We start from the raw sequence: 22,908 nt of genomic DNA, 5'->3' as shown, positions 1-22,908 counted from the left end.
GTCTTCGTTTATTCTACTGTTTTCCGCGGTTCTAAGTAACTTTCGTAATAGTGACGAGACCATGTAAGACGGATAAAAATAACCGATTGCTTACCATGCGGAGGCGAGGCACGACTGTGCTCAGAAGGACTATGAGGACTGTGAGGAGAATGCGAGCGTGGCATGTAGATACCATGCGGACCCGGATACCCTGGCTGTGGTGGATAACCGAGGTACGGCTCGTAATGTTCAAAACCGACCATGTACGAGTCCGCCGGGTATCGCCGGTCCGCGTGCTGATAATCCTGAGACATCAATGGAACTGACATGTAACTCACTGCTCCTGGATCTGGCTCCATGTGTGATACCTCGCGAACAACTTTCGACACGTTTGTCACCTGTGAAAATTTCAACAGTTTATAGAAAGAACGAGACCGCCAAGAATACTGGAGATGCTGGGAATGCTGAGAATAATCAGGATACTTTGAATGGTAAGAATATCTAGAATTCTGAGAATGTTCGGTATAATAGGATTGAACATTCTCAAAATATTAAGTATAATTGAATTATGATTTCTGAAAATGTTAAAAGTACCGGAAATGAGTATGATGATTTGCAAGGGAACCGATTTAGAGGATTCCGAGAATGTGAGAATACCGAAAAAAAATACGGGAATTCAAGTTTTGAAAAGTAAAGTAGCAAACAGTGAAAATGCCGATAATGAACGAACGTTGAGGCTTTTGAAAAATATACGAATAACGAACATTGACATCTTTTTAAAACTTTGAGAACTCGCAGTACGTTAAGAATAATAAGAAATCTAGGAATTGTCAGAACTTTGTGAACACCGGCAATCAGTCACTGCAATTTCAAAGAGAACTGAGAACTTCGATAACTCGAAGAATATTGAGAGTAATGGCAACAAGCGTACAACGTACTACGAGTACTGAGAATAACGAGAACACGGCTTCGAAGGGAACAATCGTTAAGAGTAAAAGGAAATCGTTGCTCAGCAAATTAGACCGTTGCTAAAACTGGAAACGGATCTCACTTGTTGAGTAGTTTGCTGCTTATGGCTGCGGATAAGTAATGGATCCTCTTGGACAGACAAATGAGACGAATGCAACGAATGGGTGTCCGCCTGGCCGTTACTTCCGTGGTAATCTGCATCACTCTGTCCGCTGCAAAACGTTCGCAATAATGATCAATTAGAGTCGCTCGTCCCATCGTGCAATCGGGAACAATCGGCGATTTATTCGCGTGAGTTCGATAACTTACGTGTATTGCGGCATGTCGGGGCCCTTCTCCTGGAGAACGCGTCTGGAAAAATACAACGAGACCGATTACATTCTGATCTACGATCGTCGAACAAAACTACCAAATCGAATTACCACGAAAATGAAAGAATATTGAAAAAATATCGATCGAATCGTACACGTTTATATGATACTTTGTAAAACAATGGTAGCAAAAAAGATAATAAATAACTCATGCACTTCGATCAAAAAATAACACGCTGAAATCAAATGGGCAGACTAACAAAAAGAAAAGGGGGATCGAAGTACAAAGAAAAACATTCAAATACAATCCTAACTACGTCAAACTACTCTTCTCGCGTTTTTGTCACACATCGCTCTGAACCATGCTAAGTAAATGCAAACGAACGCGTGTTCGTGCCACCGACATTACTCATTCTGACAACTTTATATCTCTAACTCAATATCTTTCACGAATGAGCCACGAATTTTCTCAAAATTTCCAAAATTGGCAACCATCTTAATGAATTAGACAGATGAATTCTGTGTACATGATACGTCGAAAGTGATACAGTTGCAGTACAGGTGATAAAGTAAGCTCAAGAGTAAATCAAATGTTTCGAAAGTCTAAACAAGTCATTTGAGACATTTTGGAGAAGACAAGAGTCTAGAGTTAATTGTTATTAAGTAAAAACTTCGCCAAAGAGTAACTTAATCCAATAGGAACGTCGGTCAACAGCGATCATCGTAGATAAATGCGTTAGTTGCGTAGACTCGCGGTCAGAATGACTAACCTCGGTTAGGTCATGTTAGTCACCTCTGTGTGATCTCAGTGTGCGTTATACTGTGCTCCTGTCTCTCGACGATTCGACGATTCACCAGCCTGACATTAATAATTTCGGTCTGATTAATTTGGGTGCTGAAACTACGTGCTTCCTAGGGTGCAACCTCGAGTTAGATATCTTGTAACTGTCTTTTTCATCATTGATTCCCCACGATTCCCAGGCCTCGTATGTATTACCTTTTATTCTCTGTTTTTGTCTATCTGAGGCGCCAGGAAAAATGGGCCAAACGAATGGAACGACAGCAGGATAGACGAAAGAGATAGTCGAGTCTTTTTGTTTCTTTCTAGCTATTACCGGGAAACGAGTTTTGCCAATTGGCCGAGTTACGTCTTGCACTAGCCGTGTAAGAGAGAAGGGGAAAAGCAGAGTTCATTTTACGATCACCGGCTTCTTATTGAAACGAATAGAAAGAGATACAAAGATCAAGGGACATAATGAGAGAAATAGAGGTATTAATCGGTTACGAGTCTCTCGGCAGAGAGCTCGTGGAGAGAAAGACACTTACAGACAGGAGTCAACCAGCTGATTATTTGACATACCAGCTGATTTTTCGTCTCTTGCGGCTCAGCAGTCAATGATGACGTCTCCTGGAAGCACACCAAACGAATGAAAGGTTAAAGCAACATTTGAATGTAGTGGATTATCATATTTATTTTATATATCACGTATCTACATTTTTTCCATAGATTTTTACAACTTTTCCATTTCATTTCCAACAAATGATTTTGTTTTTTTATCCATTTGAGATAATACATATTAAAACCAAAAGTTTGGGATCATTTTCTCAATCGAAGCACCTGCTAATTTATACTAATTTTAAAAATACTTTAATTCGACAGGTCTAAGATGATTTTCTTCAAATTCTAGAATTTTATATATAACGCGCAATAATTTCAAACTTTTGGATAATAATGCGACGCATTTTGAAAAATTGACACTGTTCTTAAATTATATATTTGTAAATTTTCCAAAGTTAATAATATACAATATCCGTAATAATAATAATAATCACAATATCTATTGTACATACATACTATTTATTCCTAAAATATCCTCAGTATAACTTTGATGCCACGCACAAACTTTTTCGTTTTCCTTTTTAAAAACAACCTTTATATATCACCTTCCTTTAAAAAATGATAGAAAGACTGAAGAGGTGCGTGTTTGCAGCTCGCTTATACGAATCAACTGTGCTGTTTACGAGTCTGTTAACGACTACTGTATTGATCGGAACATTAGCAGAGAAGGTCTAATTGCACGACTTATACCTACGTTCTTTTAATACTTCCCACGAAGACGGTTAAGAAGTTTATCCATCTACTTAAAAACTTTTCACGATTTCTATCGAGCATTATTAATTCATTTAAAAGGAACGACACGAAAGCTTTTCATACAGAATAATCAGTCTCCCGTGGTAGAACAAAAACAAAATGATCGATACAACTAGAATATCAAACATGAAAACTCGTTAGTCCAGGTTAGACGTTAATTTTGTTTCGAGACCCACATGATGTCTCCTTTTTGATTAACCTTCTCCTTCCCATCGTCCTTCTCCTTTTTCATCTTTTTATTTTATTAATTTATCTCTGACCTCCCACCTTTTTTCGGTATCCAGCCGTTAATTAATTTTGTTACTCTTTCGCACAACGTGCAATTACCAGACAGAGAGAATCGTGGCATGGGTCTCACGCGTAATCACTGCATTAAAATATAAAACGAGCAAAAGAGCTTAATTAATTTGTCACCTCGTCGCTCTTTTATAGCGTGTTTCGATTGCCCTCCGGCTGTATACGAGTACATATATCTACATAGGTGTACACGTATACTCGAGCTCGTGGAAAGGATAGAGCAAAGTTCGGTAACGAATTCATCTAACGCAACTACGATACCGGAATTTCGCCGGCGAGCTGCCTCCTAAAAGGATTCTAGCCTAGTCGACCAGTATCATCGCCAGATTCTATTCGACCAACGAAATTCGTTTCCACTTATTGTCCGGAATTGTCCTTTTTCGCCTCCTGAATAATCGCCTTCGAGGATATTTCAGACCCTCCTTTTTTAGAAAGGAATCTCTTTTGGAGCCGGTACGATATCTTACGGTTCCGGTTCGTCGAACACAAAATATTGAAAGTAAATGACGAAAGACTTCAAAGACAACATTTTGAATGAACGGTATCTACGATTTAATTTAACGAATAAAACTGTGTACGTATAAAGATAACAGGAAAAAAGCACATTGAGTAATGTGTAAAGTTCTTGTTTAAAATCTTCTCAATGATATATCACGATTAGATAAGCGATCCGTTTTTAATTGCGATTAAATAAAAAACGACGAATTAACCGATTTTAAATATTGTTACTACAATTGATCGCAATAATTAATTGCAATTAATTGAACGCGATAGTCTCTCCATCAATTTAGAACCTCCTTCATTTTATTCGTAGCTTGACAAACATACCAGCTGAAGATAGATTCCTTAAATAATAAAATAATGTTTAACAACTACAAATACTAATCCTTTCAATGCAAAAATAAATTTTATCGATTCGTAATATTCTACGAGTTCTAATAAAACATAAAATTACTCCGATCTTTCTATCTACAATTTATCATATCTTGCTAAAATTGATGATCAAATGTCCGTATGCTGCTGAGTGCTAATGTACCAGTAAGTATACAAGTACGCTATCCGCGAAAATAAGCCACGTAGTTTCAATGTATCAATACGCGATACATCGCGAATGGGTTAAAATAAGAAACGATTACATAAAAGAACTTGTCGAGTAATAATTGCATTAACATCGATTAGGAACGCGGGTACCAGCGACATCGATCTCGTTCTAGGCGAATCCAGGTCGAAAGCACGATAAGGGAAAGGGAACTTAAACGAATTTCCTAGTCTGTCCCTTGTTTCATCTTATCCGAGGGAACGGGCTCACGATATTTGCCATTGTCGCAATCTTTTTATCACCTGCTGGTGAATTCGACCACGTGCCGGGACTCGTAATACCTTAATAGCTGCAGAAGAATAGGCAAGATATTCTCGTGCTTCCTTCCTTCCAGTACTCTTACTACTTCCTTACTATTATACTTGGACGTTTGAGAAGCAGAACCGTGTTCGAGACGAACGAACGGGACTGTATTCCGAGAATAGTTTCGAGACTGTAAAAGTGGGCCAAACTCCGTTCTATGGTGAAGGTAGATTTCGTTGACAACCGGTTATTAACAGTAGTTTTCTTTAATTACCGAGAAGTTACACCAACTTGGAGTTTAGTGGCACCGCGTTTGGAAACTGTAACCCTCAATTTAATTCGTCCAAAGAATTTACCTACGCTCTTACGGGCTTCCATGAAGTAAGGAGTAGAGTAGCGCGATTTGGTAGATTAGAAGCGAAACACGAGGAAAAACGTTTAGTTGAAATCCTTGTTTTCCGGCAACGAACGTTAATCCTCTCAAAAACGTTTACTCTCTCCGCGGTACTCAACCAACTTTTTCCCTGCAATTCTCTTGTCCAAACCTCGCCGGGGCACCTGCATTTCCCCATAAGACTAAACAAATCTTGTCGAGTCGAGATACTAGAAAAGGGAGAGAGAGAGTAAAATACGGTACACTTAACGTACTTTAGTCTTAAAACTCTGTGCATCTTAACCTGGTACACCACCGCCCATTCTTGTTTCCACGATGCGCCAGGAATCGATTTTCTCTGCCAGCGTTTCCGCGCAAGATGCATTTCCCACAGGATCTCTCGGCACTCGGCAGGATCTTCGGATCGTCCTTCGAGTGAGGGCGGGACCTCCCAACTTGAGTAATTAAGACGCGAAGCGAGGCTAATTGCCGTGCGACTAACGAAGTGCGCGATTTCCGCTGAGCTGCGACCGCAACCATCGAAGAACCAAGACGCGTCCATTTGACCGAAATTGCATCCTTACTAACGAGCTCTTTTTCTTTCTTCTCCTTTTATTATTCCTTTTTTAACCTCTTTCATTGTCCTTTCTTCTTAGTCCTTTCATTGCGTCCAGCGTCGTCCTTGCAACCAGAACGTTACCTTACTACTAGTTATTTCCACGCATGTACACACACACACACAGGTGGGAGTTGTATGTTTAGAGAAGGGTACAGTCATCCTCGATTAATGCTGCAATTAAGCCCTCTCTCTTTCCTGTTTACCATTCTCTTTTGCTCTTCTTTTTTAGGGAGCTAGCTCTCTCTCTCTCTCTCTCTCTCTCTCTCTCTCTCCGTGTTGTTCTTCCACTCATCTTTGTCGGTTTTTGAGGTCTCCTTTGTATTGCCTTTTTTAGCCTTTTTTTACCTTTTCTAAAGTCTTAGCTCCCTTATCCCTTTCACTCATCTTCTCCTATTCTTTTGAAACCTTTTTTGCTGTTACTTTATAATACCTTTTTGTCATTTTCTCAACCTTTGAAATATTGTCTTTTTATTCTCTATTTCTTCCGTTTTTCAGATCCTGTCGTTCCTTTTAACTCATCCTTTTTGCCTTTTCTTTGACCTCTGCGTTAATTCCTTTTTCTTGCGTTCTTTCCTTAAATTCGCACGTTGTTTTTCATCTCACTCTATTTTCCCTAATCCTTAAACCCGATATTAATTATACCGCATTTTATGTTATTTTATTCAAATTTTCTTACACACGTTCCACAATTACAGTTCCTAGCAGGGACACAGTCCGATACCTGGGCATGACCCTGGACAGGAGACTAACGTGGAAGACACACATCACAGATAAAAGGAAGCAACTAAAGGACAAACTAAAAAAACTCTATTGGCTCACGGGCCGACGCTCCAAACTAAATTTACAGAATAAAATTACCCTTTACAAGACCGTAATAAAACCTGTCTGGACCTACGGAATCCAACTATGGGGAACAGCAAGTAACTCCAACATCGAAATACTCCAACGCTTCCAATCGAAAACGCTAAGATCCCTAATTGACGCACCTTGGTATGTAACCAATGAAACAATACACCGCGACCTCAAGATACCCACCGTCAAAGAGGAAATAGCAAAATATAGCAACAGATACAGCAAAAGAATCAACAAACACCGAAACCCCCTAATCACTGGACTACTCGATACGACGGACCAGATTCGCAGGCTGAAGAGGCACTACCCGCTAGACCTAAACGTTAGATTCATTTAATTATCCAAATCAAGCATATGCACTTACTTATAATACTTATAGATCATAAATTATAACTATCTATAATAAGTATTAACTTATTGTAAATAAACAGCCATGTCACTGCGCCACGCCAGAAAAATTACTGAAAATTCTCAACGCGAGAATTGATTGTAATTTCAACAAATAAATAAAAAAAAAAAAAAAACGTTCCACAAATTCGAAAGAAAAATGAACATGTCTTAACCAATCTGTTATTAGTTTACTATATCGTCCTAAAATTTTGTCGTGCTAGTTTCTTTTTCTATTATTTTATTACTATTCTTAGCACGTTCCGCTCGAATAATAGCAAATATAATATAGCATTTTGCTCTACAATATTTTGCGTAAATTTTTTGTACGCTTCACATAAACTCGAAAAAGAGATAAAACACGTCTCGCGCGGAAATAAAAATTCAACGATTACGATACGAACAATGGGATTTCCGTGCGATCGGAGGCAGAGATGAAAGAGAGGCAAGAGGGCCGATGCGTTCCAGGGCACGCGTTTAACATTCCTGCTTTGAATACGTAATTTTCAGTGGTCGAGGCGGTGGAGGTAGCCTGGCCGGGGACAAGCACAATGCACGCGTGGTTTTATCCGCATCTCTGCTGACACACGTGCCTATAAAAGACATTCCTCGAACGTTACAGCGAACCGAGGCCACTATACATTTCGAAAAATACAATTTTAATACATTCTCCTCAACGTCTTGGATCGACCAACTCTGCGATTAACCTCTCGCAGTTTTCCATCGTATGTTTACGAATAGCTTCCTCCTCCAAATCGAACTTTCCTTTCGTAATTTCCAGTTTCACGGCTCTCGAAAACTCGAAACTGTTTGATCTCGACTATTATCGCAAAATTATGAATGAGACTTGCAAAATTTCAAACTCGACGTTCCGAAGTCTTACGATTCGATGCAATTTCCCAACTCCGCCAGTGAAATATAGATGCATTTTGTGGCAACCGAAGGCTGCGAGCATGAAACGGCTTACAAAGCGTTGACATTTCCGAAATCGTGCACACGAGGAACCGAAGTTCGCGGCACACGCCATATCACGGGTGTAAACGAACTTTCGAAAATGCCATAGGTTTCCGCGACACCACTCACGGTGGAAATCCCGTTCGCACAACATCGATCAACATCACGTCGACTCTTTTTATAAAGGGATTTCAAATATATCTGGAGCTGGACGAATTTTATCGGTACTAAAAAATGAAAAATGTCGACTCAAATTGATACGTTGCTACTCCCTTACTGCAGGTACTAAAAGGTTGTTAATGCGTGTCTTTTCTCGATAAAAATGCACAATGATACGTTTTTTAAGGAAATCTTGAACTTTCCCCAACGGTATTTTGTGATTCTTTTCTCATTAAAATTTGAACGAATGTACAAGCGGAACAAGCAAATTTTCGATCTTTTCGATGAATTTTATCGGTATTAAAAGTGTGGGCTTAATGATTTTGTAAAGTGAATACATTTATGAGATATATATTCATACGGACGAATCTTATGCGAAAAGGGATTGCACCAGTATAATTGACATTCCGAAGTGCAAAAGGTTAAAGTTACGTTAGAACTGCTTTTGTTAAATTATAACTATAATCCTTATCACGAATGTGACACAATTAACCTTGCACTTCCTACGATCTTCTCGTAATAATCTACCATACGATATGCTAAAAAAAATTTTTTTAATTATGATATTATTATCTTTTTCTATTCTTGGTTTTTCCTACGCTTGATATCGTAAACAATTTTACATTTAAAACATACCGTGCTTAAAGTATCGCGATACGAAAAAGGATTACAAATCTGAATATTCTTTGATGACTTTTTCCATCGATATAAGTAGATAGCAGATAGAAGCTGTTCGTTGAACGATGCTTACTTTCCATCTCCGGTCTAACGTAGGAAAAGCTGCAAAAGTTTTTCGTCTCGCTGCACCGGCTCGTAGTAGTCGGAAATGTAGGCCAACGTCGCCCAAGGCCTCGTTCCCTAACAGTGTCTGGCGTATTGGATTTTTTACACGTCAGAACGGATTCACAGGTAGACCGGAACCCTTTACTAGTGAGTAGGGATGAACACCCCAGGGGGACGTGTCTCGGTTGGCCTACAATCGCCACACTGACACCTCTCTCTCTCTCTCGTAATTTCCCCGAAAATCCAAACTTGCCATCATAATACTCTCTGTCTCTCTGCTTGCGCTCCGATATTTTGAAAAAAACATATTTTATCAAATTTCTATCTAATCATTATTAAAACTAGTTAACTATTTAAGCACGTATTTTTCATGTCTAGACTTCTCTGTTCTTCTTTTTCAACTTTCCTTCCCGTATGAAATAATCTGTTATTATTACTCGATCTCGAAATATATATGAACAATAATTTTGAAAATAATTTTCACCAATTTTTCATTCGCATAATTCTCAGAAAGTAACCAAGAATATATTTCATCGATCATCGTAACCTTCAAAATCCCCTCCGCTTTTCGACCCTCGTCATTCTTGTGAAAAGCCAAGCGTGACCAGCGGTACCGATCACGCCAATTAATCATAGCAAGTTAACCAGACAAAGGTCGTATTCCTACGGAAGAAATGTATTTGGAGGGCGTCGGCTAGAGACTCGCGGCGCACGGGAGATTTCGCGCAGCTGGTTGCGGTTCCAACGACCAGATTTGCACGATGCAACCATAAGGTTGTACTTACGCAAGTGCATGCGTTGCACGCAGAACGGTGAGCGACCACCGCATGAGAACCCCATTATACGCAGACTATGCTATTGTTTATCTTTTCATCTTCCGCGCAGCTGTGCTCGTCGCTCCACATTTCCATGCAACGACGCACAACCAGCTCGAAACCAAGTTTCTTCTATAAAATAATTAATAGATATTATCGTTACCTACGCGAAATCAACCAGATGCTTTTGCTACCGATCCTCAATTTACAATTTCTGTAATCCGTGTTGTGTATCATGTTGTCATAAATTTGTATTGAATTATTTAAGAAGAAATTTAGAAATTTTGGAAAAAGAATTTCATTATAAACTTCTTAACGTGCACTCCTTGATAGGAAAAAGAACAGAAATTGTTGAGACATTGAGAACTATTTGTCTTTGCAGTTACGTCAAAGAGGATTTTAGGCGTGTATGCGAAATTTAATTCCGCTCGGCCATGTCCTTCGTGCACGGGAGTAGCCTTAATTAGTTTCCGCTTAATCTTACATGGGAACACGCGCATGTGAGAAGCAAATTAAATAAAACGCACGATGCAACCCTACGAGTTTCGATACGATTTTATTAACACGTTCTCGAAAAAGTCGCAGGGAATCAACTGGAACGTTGTTTAACAACGAAAGGAGAATAAAGAAACGAATAAATCCTCCTTGTGAAAACAAATCTTCATTGCACGTTTTATTCTTTTTTACATCCGCTATTAATATTTGCCATCAAGAAAAAAAATAGATAAATCAAATCTAGTGGCATAAATAAATGGGGCCCGGTGTATCGCTCACACCGGTTCCCGGGCCCCTTTCAATCGCAGCCGGGACGGTCATCGTGGAGGTTTTAGTAGGTTGGAGTCCGGCACTACCACACCGCTTTTCCCCAGAAGCGACCTGGTGTCCGTGCGGATTTCCTCCACGTTAATAAAAAAAAAATAAAAAAAAAGTGGCATAAATAAATAATTCATTAACCATTGCAGTTATTTGTAACGACACTCGTTTACTGTAAGTAAATCAATATAATAAAAGAAGAACGCAGAATTCTGATTGCCGTAAATCGATACTCGTGCTTCCATGTTGTTTACTCTAAATCTTTTATTTTATTCTATTTTATTTGCGGCTAGCTTTTCTACTCTTCCTTACAATCGAAGAACAATAGAACGATTCTCTCTATTTGCAGAATTACTTCATTTTCTTTACTTCAACCATTCCTCCTTGCAATTGAGAAAAATATAAATTAAAATAAATAATTCTCCTAGCGTAAATATTTATTTGATAAAGATAAATCCCCTTATTTTCGGGATGCCTAATTTTAATTGGATAGATTTCTGTGTTTATGGCGAATGACGTACATGTGACGAATAACGATTTCAAATCAGCAATTAACGGATCTATGCTACGCGGTAGTTAGGATGTATTTTTAGACAAGCCCACTTTTTAGTTAGTCGTTCGTTATCGCATCGCCATTTTCCACGATCTGGAGAATGCCACAGATCGAGTATACATACATATTCGTTAATAGAAAGTTTAATCTGCTTTGAATCAGAAAACTTCTAAACGCGATAGTTAATATAACTGAGGTCACTTGACAACGTCTAACAGATTTCCATCCTTCGTCGAATGCGATTTTCCGAACGTTATTACGCGTATTGATGTGATCTTCTCTTCAGAAAAAAGGAAAACCTCAACAAAAATCTCGACGTTGTTTCTGCATGTGTGATTACTATTTTTATAAATATTTATAAAACAAGGTAGCAACGGAAAATCTATAGATTTTTGAGAATTGTTCATAATAAAAAATTATTCAAACTTGAATTCTCCATAAATTCATCTCGTAAGTTAAAAATTATGCACAAACACAAACTCATTGAATTATATATTTGTCCTGGAATTTATAAATAATAGATATACAATTTATTGCATGCACCATTCTATTTTCGTGCTTCGTGAAATATCTATTAGCTTGTGCACTATACATACATAATTAATTACGTACTTCGGTCAACGTTAAACCTCTCTATTAATGAAATTCTCTAAATAATTTCTACCCGACAACGCGAACAAGAATTCAGGTCAGCCTAATTTTCTGTTCCCCTCGTAAAAAAAGATTCTTAAAATGCAACCAACTTACGACCGAACCAACATTTGAACACATCTCGTCTCCCACCAGCATCTAATTCTCTTCCTCTGAAGATTAAACAATTAGCCATACTCTTGACCCAATTCATCCTTGACACCCACCCTTTTCGCTTCCAATTTCATTTTTTCGAGTGCAAAAACCGGAATACTATGGAACTGTAGGATTCATCGTGAAAGAGGATCACGTTCGCCGAGACAGGTAGTAATTAACAGGAACATCGGCGTAGAGTCCTGTCGATATGCTTCACATTCGTCCACTCCAGTCCACGTTAAGACGTAATTGATTCGCAGGATCCAGAAGTGGAACACACTCGAGAAGAAAAACGACGAGGCATCGATCAAATCGCGAGTAAAACTCAACGGCGACCGTGTCACAGGGTCATAAAACAGTAATAGGATAACCACGTCTCCCAAACATCCTGCAGGCCACAAGCCTTGAGACAATAACCAGATAGTGTCCCAAACCCAGAAGACAGTAACAGGATAATCACTTTTGACCGGCGCCCGGCGACAATCCCTCCATAGGGCCCAAAACCTTATTATATTACCCAAAATCAGCACTCGAGACAGTCTATTCTAACATTCTGAACCGTTACTCTATTGGATTCATGTAATACATTTTACACAGAATATAATATCTAAAGTCTGAATCTAAATGAAAGCTGACGTGAAATAATTCAAATGACATGAGAAAACAGCTGGTGATCTGTTAATTTCGCGATTTCCTGTGTCTTCTACGTGACAAGGGCGACGGCGATGACAATGTCACGTAAACTTAAAGGTTGGTTGATGAAATAAAATAGCTGAGTCGTAACACAACTATTAATTTTGTTTTTATTAAACTTTATTATGAATTCAGCAATCACAATGTAATACACACTGAATTAACATAAATCACAATTCACTCCAACCACGTTATGTAAGACTTACTTACACTGATACGTTAAGTACGCGACTGTTATAAAGGTAGAGACCGGTAAAGATATGTTGACTATCCTAAGGATACAGAATAAGCGAGTCTTACTGACGATACTGTGTCTGAGGAAGGCTAGGGGTGGGTGTGTCTAAGGACACGGGACTATCGGATTTGTCGATGACAATTTTGGTTAAGGAAGCGACGGCAGTAGACACCGTCTCCGATTGGATAGTAAGACGGTTGGTGAACCAGGAAGGGTTTTAGCCGCCCTCGCGAGAAAGTTGCTAACGGAACATACCAGATGTGAAGAAAACCAACTTTTTAGGCTAACACGTGGTAGAAAATAAACGTAGAAGGAAATCTAAGACAAGAGATACTCGCTTGGTCCGAAGGACCTTAACTATGAAAATTCCAAGACCCCTGGTGGGTACTTAAGACTATTGAGGGTACGCGCCAAGGATGTGCAGACATCTGGGTGCCATCCTGTCCGCGGTGTGTGACCAGCTCTCTGATGTGAATTGACGTTACAACAACATCGACGAATGGAAAATCCTTTTTCGTTCGTTTCAACAACGACCATAGCGAAATGCACGAGGAATCTAAGAAAAAAGTTCACCAACATCTTCCACACGATCGTTCGTCTCTGTCGCTAGTTAACTCGCAAAATCTCAACGGTAATACTTAAGCTTGAAAGATCAATTCTGAAGTGGTTCTTGCCCAAAGACTCTCGAAACATCGAGTTTCGTCGCTCGATATGTCTTGGAGACCATCAATGCTTATTGACGGGGCTTTATTTAGAAAAATAATCAAAAGTAGTCCTTGGAACTGTTTCGATCTACAGTTCGTGCACGAAAATGTCGGCTATGCACATATACAGAAACCAAGAATAGGATTGATTGATCGGACCTTGGAAACGACTGCATGATACGACGTGACGTACGACTGTAATGGAGGCACGTGAGATTCGTGAGACGAAGAATCGATGTGGAATGCGGCTGTCGAGTGGCTCAATAACGAAAGCCTCGGTTCGTCGCTGCACGGGCGCACTTATCGCCTCCCTTGAAACAAGACTAAACAACGCTTAGCTCGATAACGGGCTGGAATTTATCCGATGCGTACACATCGTGCCTGATTCGGGACGAACGCGATGGAGGAACTTGTCGGATGGCTCGTGAGACACTCTATACAAACGCATGTTAGATTGGATGACGTGTAATTGATACTGGGCTTATATTGAACTTCCCTTTGAGCTTACACGTCAACTGAACGCTCTTTCGTCCTTCCGTCGATCTATCTACTCGAATAAAGAAGACATAAATAACATTATGACGAACGGGTTTCGCAATCATACATTTTCTATGGCCTAAAATTGACTAACAGCTTAACACTCACATATATCTTTTCACCCTACCATTAAAAAATGAGCAACTCTTTTTGAGTGAAATTGTTTCTAAGTTATGTAATAATATGCTTTCTTTATATTTATTATTATAATATGTTGAAGTGGTCACCACTTCTAAGAAAACTCTACATCTGGTCTTTTTAGTTTTCTCAAGCACTGAAGCCATCGACAGCGTGCAGACAAAAGAGTGCGACGAAGACAGATCATAAACAGTAGACAGGCGACGTTGGCTTCGGGGTTTTCAGTTATTGGGTAACACAGCTAGCGTGTGGATCTGGACCAGCTCAAATTGTATTCTTACTTATAATTACACTTCTATTTAAATATATTTTCTACCTTACAATTTATCCACGAGTTTCTCTGTTTACACATCGAATAACCTCAACATAATATATTCTTTGTATTTACTATTATAACATAGTAGAAAACACATCGGGAAAAAAGCAGTTCTATTTAAAAATGTGAAAGAGATAATAGGCTTAGTCGAACTTTAATTGCCGGAACACAAATTAACGGAAACGAACGAATGAACGGAACGGTCGTTAGAAGATTGATTTAATAGAAAATTTAGAGATGGTCTTTTGTGAGAAAAATTGGAAAACAAATAAAAGAAATTATTATTATTCAAATTAGAAATTATTTTTATTCAAAAAGCGTTGCCTAATCAAAGCTCGACTGTACTAATTAGATTAAAAAGGGAGAAATATCGTATAAAGTGAGCAACTTTGCAAAGATAGAGCAATTCCGAATTTCGATATTTGAAAGTAAGATATTCGGAATAATCAAATTTTCTACGATACGTAGTAGTAAGACTGCGTCAGCTTTGTCGTCACCCTGTATCCTCGCTAATGGTGGGGAAAGCGACCTTGAGGCATCAATTGATTTTAGCAAAGCCACAGTCTGCTCGGTTTACTATCCAAACGATGGTTGTTCACAGTTTTCCCTTCGGAAACTTCCACACGATTTATGATCCTATTTACAGGAACCGGAGATACCGAAAGTCAATGTTACGCTATCTTTCACGGCAAACTCCACTTGTTACGTGCATTCCTACTCGAGGTTTCCATTCACAAACACTCGTATCTTCTTTCCTGTCTCTCCTTATCACATTTCACGCATTTCCCACACCGAAAACAATCTACGATCTTGTCTACAATAGACTAAAATCATTAAGCCTTGGAAGAAGTAGTTGTTAGAGAATACATCGATATTTTGTTAAGGAAGAGTGTTAGAATATCAAGACTATAGAAAAGTGGTAAGAAATTTTGACCTAGGCTTTTTCCCACATATCCTCCGGACTCAAATATATACGTAATACGATACATGCATATAGATAGTACGTTATTAATAAATAAACAGTACGATCTACCAAAAATAGAATAATCTAACGAAGAAAACGTACATATCTCTTTCATGGACACAGACGAAAATCGATTGTCACAGATTCCAGCGTAGGATACTATCGATCAGTCCCACGTCCCATAAACCATTCTCGGATCGATGGAGCGTGCGACCCGTAGGGTTCAACGTCGTTTCTCGATACCCGTGGTCCATAGAAACGATAGCGGCAACTAGCACCCGGCGCGGCGTCGCGCACAATTTCGTCGCATTTCCAACTGACACGCGTCCGTATCAATCGTCGGAGCCCGATACACATAGGCGGATGGACACATGGAAACACACAGAAAGAGAACAAGTTACCTCTGATAAAGAAGCGCCTTTGAATGGCAAAACGGGAACATTCGCGACGCGAACAATGCGTTCGAATCGGTGCCATGACTAGGCGACCTTCGCGCGAACCCGATACGAGGCCAGCCATTCACCGTGCACCCATGTCCACGCGCACCAACTCGTTTGAGTTTCCTTTAATTGGATCACGCGGGTTTCTCGACCCGGCCGGGTTAATCCCTTCTGTTCTGGTTCACGCGTAGGAAAAGTGTTTCCGATTCATATTCTCTTATCGATTTCCTCTTTCCGAGGTCAATCATCTGAATAATTAATTTTGGAAAAGTGGAATTTCCCTTTTCATTAAGAAGAACGTCTTTGAAATATGTATCGTTTCGAATTATATTGTCGGTAATCTGAAAGCGAGGAAGGTCCTATGTTTTGAATTAGTTGAACAATGTATAGTGATTCGTATAACACATGTAATATTTATATTCACTAAAAGTTTTTATATGTTCAAATATTTTTGTGAACTACTGTATAGACATATGACGGAATAAACGATGTTTTCTATTTCTTAGTTCTTTTAAACAAATTCAATATATTTGAATTCCTAGTTTTATTGTTAGTAATCTGAAGATGTAAGAAAAAACCAATGTTAGTTGTTGATCGTATCCTCATGGGTAGTTCCTCGATTAGGATTATGAAGTATTCTTTTATTACCTTTTTCTCTAGAAATGCAAAATGATTATACGCACTGAAAATTTAATCCTCCGAATGCAAACTGGAAGATGTATAATAGAGACATTGATAAGCAGGAAACGGATGTTTACGTAAATTCATAATTTACGAGCACAATTTTCAAAAATAGAACCTAGATAGAGATTTTTATTCATCCAACATATTACACTTACTTTATTTTGAATATTACACATATTTTATAGTCTCTAAATTCCCCACAAAGTCATCAACGTTTGCAACCTATTAGTAAATATTCTAGTATTTGTTCAGATTTTTTAAAAGCTTGGGATAATAAAAAGATTGGAATTAAGCATAAATGACTCAAACTGCTTGTAGAGAATTAAGAGGTGAGATAATTTAGCGTTAACCAGTTAACCGCGGAATTTAGTTTTAAAAATTTCTCATTAGATCATGGACTGCGTAAATAAACACAAGCGATGATGAGTATACGCGTCAAACGCACCGAAATAAAACTTTTATTTCACGTATATACCCGTCAAACGCAGTTAACTGGTTAATCTGATCTTCCTTTGACGACATTTTCTAATTCGTTAATGACAGTCTGAACGGATGAATTCATTGAATAGCGTAGAACATACACCATGTGTTGTAGATGTCGAATAGGAAAAGGTTTATTTGGGATGAATAGGCAGGGCTGAAGCATACGTATTCTACGTCTTGTCACGATCCTTTCACCGGTAACGTCTCACTACTGTAAAATAGAATCGATCCACGTGGCTCCGTGCACGATATTTCGAACTTGATATTTCATTTTCTCGACCGGGCCGGGTATGGCGTATCGTAGTCGACTTTTCGACACACGATAGGTTTCTCACCATTAAGGCTGATTGTTTATTCAAGTAGCAAGAAAACCATATTTACATTGTTCGCTTTAGAAGATCACTATGAACGAAACGAGTATAAAAGCGTCGTTTACCGATGAACCAACAGCGTATCTTATTTATCATCCTAACCCAGCATAAATATGTACATAGCTTGTGAGAACAAGGTACGAAAATGCAAAAACGAAGAAAAATAGCGAAACCTGATCAGATTTCTTTTCGAGTCAAAATACTTGCATCCTATCCTAAACATTCTTAAAAATCCTAGTCATTAAATAAAAGATATAAATAACTTTAAAAACAAAAATAAAATTTACATAAATAGAGTTGTTACGTCCGGCGACTCTTTACAGAAACCAGAATCCATCCTTCGGTTAAGATGGCCACTAGCTGAAGAAACTGGGGAGGCTATAATTAGTCGGACCGCAATAATCTTAAGGAACTGCCATAAAACTAAGCATCTTTATTTTATCGTTAGGGCCCTTAATTGCTACAAAAGATCTTCAAGTCGAGACGTCCCTTATGGTTCTTGTTCAATCAGATAAAAAATGGGAAGGTCGGGTTTTTTCCACGTTGAACGGTCATTTCCACCCGCAAGCGACTGGTGGTGGGACGACCCAACCCCCAGCAATAGTTTTCCTCTGCGACAGCATCGTCACTGGTTTGTCATCCTTAGATCAGTCAACATCTCTAGACTGGTTTTCGTTTATTGATCGGTCATCAGTCGTTACTTACTATTTACACGTCTCTGAAAATACGTTTATACGTACAACCCGTAACTATTTATATCTACAAAGTTGTTGGAATAAAGTATATATTATAACCTGTTACTTCAGTTTACAATCAGTCAACCAGTTCTATTATCCTAAACGAAATAGAAGATCGACCAATTCGCGGCGTCGAGTATCTAATTGTAACGAGAATTTACGACTCTCGTTGACGCGATCTACCGCGAACGCGTCTCTCCGAGAACGGTCGAACAAGAGTAAAATTCCACTTCTCTGAACCCGACGAGAGACAAATGATTCATGTAATACGAGTTACATATTATTTTCGACTTATTTTTTCATGTAGGAACACATCGTACCCTAACCATAAGTCACAAAAAATACTGTATATGTATTTATTTTCATGACACTGGCAAGTTTGTACGAAAAACTACTCCTTATGAATAAGCATACTTGAAAGATGAAATTGCACTAAGCAAATATCCTCAACCGTGGAACATGAATCTTTCCTTCATTCTCCAACGAATTTCCTTCGTAATCGTTCCCTTTACCTGGTCTATAAACAATCAGAGAGACGCAGCTCGTGCATCGACGACCGATGCTATCTGACGCCCGCTCGACAAGCTAATAAAGCGAGTTGCGCTTGGAATTTTAAAGCACAAAAGGAGAAGAGAGGGGACAGGACAGGAAGAACGAGGAGACAAAAATTAAGTCACGCTACCAGCTCAGCGCGGGGCGCGGGACATGAAAAGCGCGTATACGCGAGGGGAAACGATGCCCGACACGGTTCTGAACACGCGACTACGGGACAGGACGAAAGTTTGTTCGACGATAATAGCTGCGGGCCAGGTCCCAGCGATTTTCACCAGTGGCTGAGAAATAATCCCGGCCCCACCGTCTTCTTCCCTCTTCATATTTTTCTCTCTTTTTTCCTGTTTCGTGTTTCGCTCCTCTCCCTGTTTTAATTACAATTTACACCAGCGCAGCGGTCTCCTCGCACGCTCCTCTTCAAATCCACGTCGACGGAAAATATGAAAGTCCTCGAGATACAGATAGGCGATTTTTAATCAACAACTCGTAATTTCACTTTCTCAAGCTTCCTCTATCCTCGTAACCGAGACTGGGATCGTCCGACAGTACCACAGAAACATTCGGATGAACCAGAAATATGCTCTTACACGTCCTGACGATAGGTCGAACAAAGAGAGCCACGGATGCACACAGAGAATTCTATATTCGAAACAGAGAGACAGACAAACACTAAAGAACAGAGGGGCGGAAGAGAAAGAGACCGGTAGGGGGAGTGATATATCATGAGAGAACGAGAACTCTGCCGCAACCTCATTCTCCTTTCCGGCTGACGCGTTGAAAAGCTGTCACCCCTCTCCCCACTTCTCTCTCGTACACCATACGCCATACATACAGCATCCCCTCTGCGTCACCGTTCCCCCACCAAGTGGTGCACGGTTATCCCCACTACACGACGTCGCGCCGTCACTCTCGATGACGTGTGTTTCAATGAATGAACCAGCGGTGGGGATAAGCGCACGCATACGTGCGTACGCTAGTACGAAGCGTACGCGTATTCCCTGTGGCTGCACGACCGCCTCTCTATGCGCCTGGCGATCACGCAGCGCGCCGCTTCCGCTTTGACTTTCTCAGGCTTCATTTCTTTTCTCATTTGTTTTCTTCTTTTTTTTAATACTAATGTCTATGTTTTTCGTGTAATTCTCTTTTTTTCTTTTCTTCTCGATAGCACAGAAATATAAGAGCGGATGTGAGAATAGATTAGCGAAAAGTTCTCGTAAATGATATGATAGCTTGAAAATTCCGAAGTAATAGTAACGGAAGAATAGTGTCAGCAGGTTATTCGATATCTGTTCACCGACTTATTCCGCTAGATATGGCGGAGATCACTGGCTGATCGATCGGAAAACAACTCGAATACTAGGGTAGTTTTCGTGTTTCTGTGTTTCGTATGCATCGTACCGATCGACTGCTCATTCAACGACATACATACACATGTATGTAGATATATGCAATATATATATATCGCGAGGAGACTGTATTCCGTACCGGAAACGAATTACAGTTTATCCGTAAAATCGATGGTATTCGGAATAAAAGAAAAAGAATACACGACTCGGTCGGAAAATCTGGTAATTTCCACATTTTAATCAAAACCAATAATTCGATCCACGTCGAGGGCGAAGATTCGCCGAGGCCAATTGAACACGTACACGCAAGCGATGAGAAAGGAGAATGAATAAAACCAATGCAGAACGAGACAAGTAAAAAAAGCGTGAAAAATCAGTGTTGGTTATTTTTCATGCTCCTTGTGTATGTTTTCTCCTCTTTTCTTATTCATTTATCGAAACTGCCGTCGTTTCGAACAAATGTCTGCAATAACACGTGCGCACACATCGTCGCACGCTGCGCTGTCTGGAAAAATATTTATTGCCAGACCATTACGTATTTTAATATTTTACCATCGTAATTACCGCGTAAGAATTTTATTTCATTTTTTGCCACATTTTTATTTCTCGTCCTATATTTTGCAACCCTCGTTTTACCTGGTCTTCTCGCGCATACGCGCTAAGAGTCTGACCGCGGGAAAATAACGAAGGCCTGACGAGAAATAATGAAATAAAAAAGTCTTACGTTTCATAAGTTACCGGACGGCTGGCCGGGAATTAGCGATCCTGGCCTTGCCACGGACACCGGATAAATTTCGTATTCATCGAGTTCGCTGGCCACCGACAGATTCGACGGAGAAAAAACGACCAAGTCGAGAAAAGCTCTTGCGCAGTGGAAAGAACCCGGAAATTTGCTGTCACCTGTCGCGAACTGGGATAAAACTTTGCTTAACGAAGACGATAATGCTGCTAATATCTTTCATGTATAATACCGTCATTTATCAAGTGTAAACAAAATTGCAAAACGAACTTTCACCAAAGAACTAAGAGGTTTCTTTTACTAGGTATAGGTATCTGACACTTGAGTACAAATTTTCTTAGAACATAACAAGATCATTCGTTTTCCTTTACGATCTACCTCCTATTTCGTAAACAATCGACTGCATGACATGAATTTATATTAGACTAAAAGTATACTGCACGAAATCGTGCATTTGCCTCGTTTTATAATAACATTCGAGCAACGAAAATGTACCCTTCGACTGGGACTACAACCGATCTGTTACAACAGACGTCGTTTCGTACGAACGTAGGAGATACAGCCAGTGGCGGAATCAGGAGCCTTTAGAGGAAGGTCAAATTGTATAAAAGTACATAAATACATTGTTGAACCTTTTTTTACAAGATTTAAAATTGATTTATAATTTATATTTAGTTGGTTGTAATTTATACTATAATATCTCTGTCTGATACTATAGCTTAAATAATCAAATTCAGATTAATTATGTAACAACTTTTTAGAATATGATAATATTGATATTTTTATATCTTATTAGTCGCGAAGGGCGGCAATGAAAGAACGCCCCCCCCCCCTCCCATCTTGATTCAGCACTGGGTACAGGGCAAGAACGTTGCCTCTTGTCGCGTTATAACATTTTTTAACCCTTTTAGTGCCGAACAACGATATATCGTTGTTAGCAACACTTACGGAAAGTACTGACGACGATATATCGTTGCGTATGCGATGACGTCTTACTATTCGCATCGCGAAAAAACTTTATCTCAAAATAAATTTATAAAACGTTACAAATGATTGGATTTCTCTGCAGAAGTCCTACGTAAAATGTTGCACAAATTTAAAAAATTGTTTATGGGTTTAACCTTTTTTTATATTTCGCGATACTCAATACTGAGACTGTGTATACACCAATGCCATAAGATAAAATTTCGACACGAAAGATTTACTTGAGACCGTAATCACAGGTTCTAATAACACTGTTTAGAACAAATATATCTCCTTATGTTTCGAAAATAAAATTTTTGGTGGAGCTGTGCGAAAATCACGCACAATTTGTAATCTGTGCAATAAAGGATTACACGATGTATACATTAGTAACCATCAATGCTAAATAAATTATTTGTGTTAGTAATAATAAGTAAATATTACACATTTTCAATAGCCGGATAATTATAAATTTTTCTGATAATATTAGAATGTTATTTCAATGATATACTAGCTACACGAATCACTTGTTTTGGAGCAAGTAATCCTTCTGACGCTTGCTGCGCATCATTTGTTTATTATCATTTAGTTTTGTGTTTTGATATTAGAAATTTTGTTACAAATAATTGAGAATGCAGTATTTATACTTTATACTACACTTTCTACATCAAACTATGACCAAGCAATTATTTCTCTTAATCGCAAATACTATTTATAAAAGAAATACTGATTTCTCCATCTTTCTTAATGATTTTGAATAAGTATTATTAGTACGATTTCCAACAAATATTGAAATACTATTGGCATTAATTTATTCCCCCCTTTCTTTGTAATATGTTCCTTTTTGAATTTTGTAAAGATG

General features: G+C 38.9%; 1 protein-coding gene across 24 annotated transcripts in view; it reads right to left on the bottom strand.

Annotated features, from left to right (window-relative positions):
- The window catches only part of LOC126863941 (catenin delta-2), a 53,863-nt gene that overhangs the window by 16,358 nt on the left and 14,597 nt on the right, over positions 1-22,908 (bottom strand). For 21 of the 24 annotated variants that reach the window (XR_007689014.1, XR_007689012.1, XR_007689013.1 and 18 more), the window contains 5 exons: positions 2,586-2,667; positions 2,053-2,118; positions 1,258-1,299; positions 1,031-1,160; positions 95-377 (listed from right to left, as the gene is read on the bottom strand). Coding sequence is in view for 8 of the 24 variants with exons in the window: in XM_050614696.1 (XP_050470653.1) it covers positions 95-377; positions 1,031-1,160; positions 1,258-1,299; positions 2,053-2,118; positions 2,586-2,617 (553 nt within the window). In the remaining 16 variants the exon portion in view is untranslated. The remainder of the gene's footprint in view (positions 1-94; positions 378-1,030; positions 1,161-1,257; positions 1,300-2,052; positions 2,119-2,585; positions 2,668-22,908) is intronic. The other 3 variants (XM_050614702.1, XM_050614700.1, XM_050614701.1) reach the window with 3 other exon arrangements.

This window comes from Bombus huntii, chromosome 3 (genome assembly GCF_024542735.1).
Source record: "Bombus huntii isolate Logan2020A chromosome 3, iyBomHunt1.1, whole genome shotgun sequence".
Classification (NCBI taxonomy): Eukaryota; Metazoa; Arthropoda; class Insecta; order Hymenoptera; family Apidae; genus Bombus; species Bombus huntii.
The sequence above is the reverse complement of the archived record's forward strand: the minus strand, read 5'-3'. Positions and strand labels throughout refer to the sequence as shown.